Source organism: Ovis canadensis, chromosome 1 (genome assembly GCF_042477335.2).
Source record: "Ovis canadensis isolate MfBH-ARS-UI-01 breed Bighorn chromosome 1, ARS-UI_OviCan_v2, whole genome shotgun sequence".
NCBI lineage: Eukaryota > Metazoa > Chordata > Mammalia > Artiodactyla > Bovidae > Ovis > Ovis canadensis.
The window spans coordinates 103,641,151-103,644,774 of NC_091245.1; the positions used below are offsets into that span (position 1 = coordinate 103,641,151).

The window sequence follows — 3,624 nt, forward strand, 5'->3', positions numbered from 1 at the left end:
ACTTAAAAAGATTGAATAGAAAGAAACAAACATTTTATGCTGGGTTTGAGCTGTCCGGTAAGTGACTGGATCCTTTAATCTACAGTGGATACTTTCTTTGAGCGCAGATGGTGCCTGAGTGCATGCGTGCATAGTCACAGAGTTGTGCCTCACTTTTTGCAACCCTATAGACTGTAGCCTGCCAGGCTTCTTTGTCCATGGGATTTTTCAGGCAAAAAGAATACTGGAGTGGGTTGCCATTTCCTCTTCCAGGGGCTCTTCCTGACACAGGGATCAAACCCGTGTCCCCTGCACTGCAGGCAGTTTCTTTACCGCTGAGCCACCTGGGAAGTCCTGAAGGCTTGCTCCCATATGTACCCTTTTGCATGTTTGCACATATGTGCAAGTTGCCAGTGTGAGTGCTTGAGGACATCCAAGCTCCTGTGGGTGTGGGGTTCCCATTTCGGGCTACAGCCTTGGGAGGAAGATTTCTCTCTACTTCATATAAAGCTCCCTCCCACCTCTTCAGTTCAGTTCAGTTCAGTCGCTCAGTCCTGTCGGACTCTTCGACTCTTCGAGACCACATGAATCGCAGCTCGCCAGGCCTCCCTGTCCCACCTCTTAGGACTTGATGAAGTGAGGGAATTCTCTTGTCATCAGCGCCCTCTTGTGCTGGACACTGGAATGCCCATTTGCAGTCCTTTGAAGCTCCCTCAGATCAGGTCTTTTGGAAGACTCAAGGCAGATTTTGTAGGCAACGGTGACTAATCTTGGGTCGAGCTCACTCTGTAAGGACTCTTGGGTACAAGCTGAAGGTATGGGAGGAAAGGCCAGGAAAGAAGCAGGGTGTCTGCCCCTTGGTCCTGCTCACCACTCCCCAGCAACTCTCATCTTCCTGATCTTGGTCTTTCTACCCTCAGGTCTGTTTACCTGTCTGCATCAAAACCATGTGTGACCAGCAGCAGATTCAGTGTTACCAGCCGCACCCCCAGTATTGTGTGGCATGTTCCCCCTTCTGCATCTCCCAATCCCCTTGTGCCAACAGCCAGGTGGTGGTCCAAGCCCCCTGCGAGATGCAAATTGTGGAGTGCCCTGCACCATGCCCAGTTCAAATTCCCCAGGTAAAATGCCAGGCTCCATGTCAGTCTAAAACTACAGAGGTGAAGGGCCAAGCTCCATGCCAGTCTAAGACCACCCAGGTGAAGGGCCAACCTCCATGCAAGTCTAAGACCACCCAGGTGAAGGGCCAAGCTCCATGCCAGTCTAAGACCACCCAGGTGAAGGGTCAGGCTCCAAGCCAGCCTCAGATTACATGTGTTCAATGCCAGGCTCCATGCCAGTCTGAGGTTTCCTATGTGCAGTGTGAAGGCCCATGCCCTGTGCAGACCTGCTATGTAGAATGTGCTCCCGTTCATTATACAGAAACTTGTTATGTGGAATGCCCAGGCCAGAGCTATGTACCCTGCCTGGCACCTCAGCCTGTCCAGACTTATGTAACAGGTCCCCTGGTGTGCCAGCCTCAGGGAAGATTCTCCACCCAGTGCCAGTATCAAGGCTCCTACAGCAGCTGCGCCCCCCAGCGCCAGTCCCGGGCTTCATTTAGCACCTGTGAGCCCCAGTGCCAGACCCGGGGCTCTTATGGGAGCTTTCCTGCACAGAGTGGCTCTCGGAGCACCAGCAGGTGCCTCCCTCCTCGCCAGCTGCAGCCTTCTTACTGCAGCTGCTCCCCACCACGACGTTCCGAGCCCTACTACAGCAGTAGCTGCCTGCCGTCAAGATGTTCTCCGGGCTCCTATAACTACTGTACCCCACCCCGCCGCTCTGAGCCCATCTATAACAGTGACTGTTCTCGGCGTCCCACTTTGGGCTGCTCTCAGAGATGTGGACCCAAGTGCCGAATAGAGATTTCCTCCCCTCGCTGCCCCAGGCAGGTTCCCCCCCAGAAGTGTTCTGTTCAGATTCCTCCCATCAGACGCTGCTCTGAGAGTTGTGCCCCTCGACCCTCCTGGGGTACCTCCTGCCCGGATCTGAGACAACGTGCAGAGCCGTGTCCACTTCCAAACTTCCGTCCTCCGCGGCGTTTGGACCAATGTCCAGAGCCATCACTGCGGCAAAGTCCACCTCCTGCTCCATGCCCACGTCCACTTCCGGCTCCACGTACGTGTTTGCGTCCAGAGCGGTGCGTAAGTCCAGAGTTCCGTCCCTGCTCTCCACCACGGCGACTTTCGGAACCTTGTTTGTATCCAGAACCACGTCCAGTGCCATATCCAGCCCCGAGTCATCCTCGGCCAGTGCAGTGTGATCTTCCAGCACCGCGTCCATGTCCGCAGCCCTGTGAGCGCCAAGAATCTTTTCCACTTCCAGAGCCAATTCCGCTTCCATCGCCCTGCCCAAGCCCAGAGCCCTGTGTGGAGCCCCGACGCTGTCCCAGTCCCTGGTCAGGTCCAAATCTATGCACAGGAGACCTAGGCTGTCATGAGTCCAGTCCACACCACCTGGACACTGAGGCCCCCATCTGTGGCCCAGCCGGTTATAACTGGCAGCAAGGCAGTGAGCCTAGATTTAGACCTTGCGATGTAGGCCTTCAAGAGCCGCAGGGTCTTCGTGGTTGTGGAGACCAAGGAGACGTCAGTGTTGGAGTGAAAGGTGGAACCCATGGTGGAGCAAAGGGTGCCTACTTTTAAAGAAAGTACAGCTGAGATGACCTTACCTCTTGTCCTGAAAATGTTGATCCTCCATTCCCAGCAGCCACAATTTCCAACGTTTTCTGGTTTGTATCTCTTCCAAGACTTGAGGCTCCCTGCTGCAGAAATGATGTCCAAACTCCTTTGCATGCCATCTCAGGATCCACACCTGGGTCTCAGACACCTCTTTAGCCTCACATCTGACTCCTCCCCAAACACATCCTCCTTTCTAGCCAGACCAGTCTTGCCACCAAGCCACATCTTGGGTGTTTCCCAAGACATCCCTTTGGGGTGCCTGCCCCCAAGCCTCTGCTCACTCTTTCCCTACTACCTGGACCACTTCTCTGCTATTCCCAGTATCTAAAAACCCAAACTGTATTTCAAGACCGATTCCTTGGAGCCTTTTGTATTTGTTCCTCTCTGCAGGAGCCTGGACTGATTTCCTAGAACTCGTTGCATCATCCACACCATCCATTTGGCAACTGCCTTGCAACATCTCTTGAATTGTTATTTCACTTTTCAGGTGTGTCTGTCTTACCTGCCCAGCTAGGTTGTAAACTCCCATTGGAGTGGAGTCAGAGTATCCCCAAAGTCCTGTGCTTCTCCTGGGGCAGGCAGCTCCTCAGCAAGGATTCTCGGTTTGCAGCTTGAGCTATGGTCTGTCCTTATGCACAGCCACAGGACTGGAGACAAGAGGAAACCATGTAACAATAAAGATGATGATACCCTCACAGCCTAAGTCCTGCGTGATGCCTGTGTTCTTACTCCTTTCTGACTCTCTGGGATGTGTTTTTTTCTTCTTCTTCTTGGGTTTATTTTACTCATGGTCTGAGCCTTCTTTAGCCTAGACTGAGTGGGCTGCCTTGTCGGTTTTCTGTCTACCATCAGTGTCCCTGGCCCCTGCCAGGAATGGGTGGATGAAGGGGATGAGGAATATGGGAGCAAGGAGGATAACTCTTGC

The 3,624-nt window shown here is 53.4% G+C and overlaps 1 protein-coding gene across 1 annotated transcript; it reads left to right on the forward strand.

Moving 5' to 3' along the window:
• The first annotated feature begins 926 nt into the window (after positions 1-926).
• On the forward strand, positions 927-2,663 carry KPRP (keratinocyte proline rich protein). Its single transcript, XM_069571415.1, has one exon. It carries the CDS (start codon positions 927-929, stop codon positions 2,661-2,663), a length of 1,737 nt encoding a protein of 578 aa, XP_069427516.1.
• The last annotated feature ends 961 nt before the right edge of the window (positions 2,664-3,624 follow it).

Excerpts from the sequence above, each read along its gene's own strand:
- KPRP (XM_069571415.1), top strand. The coding sequence starts at position 927 with ATGTGTGACCAGCAGCAGATTCAGTGTTACCAGCCGCACCCCCAGTAT.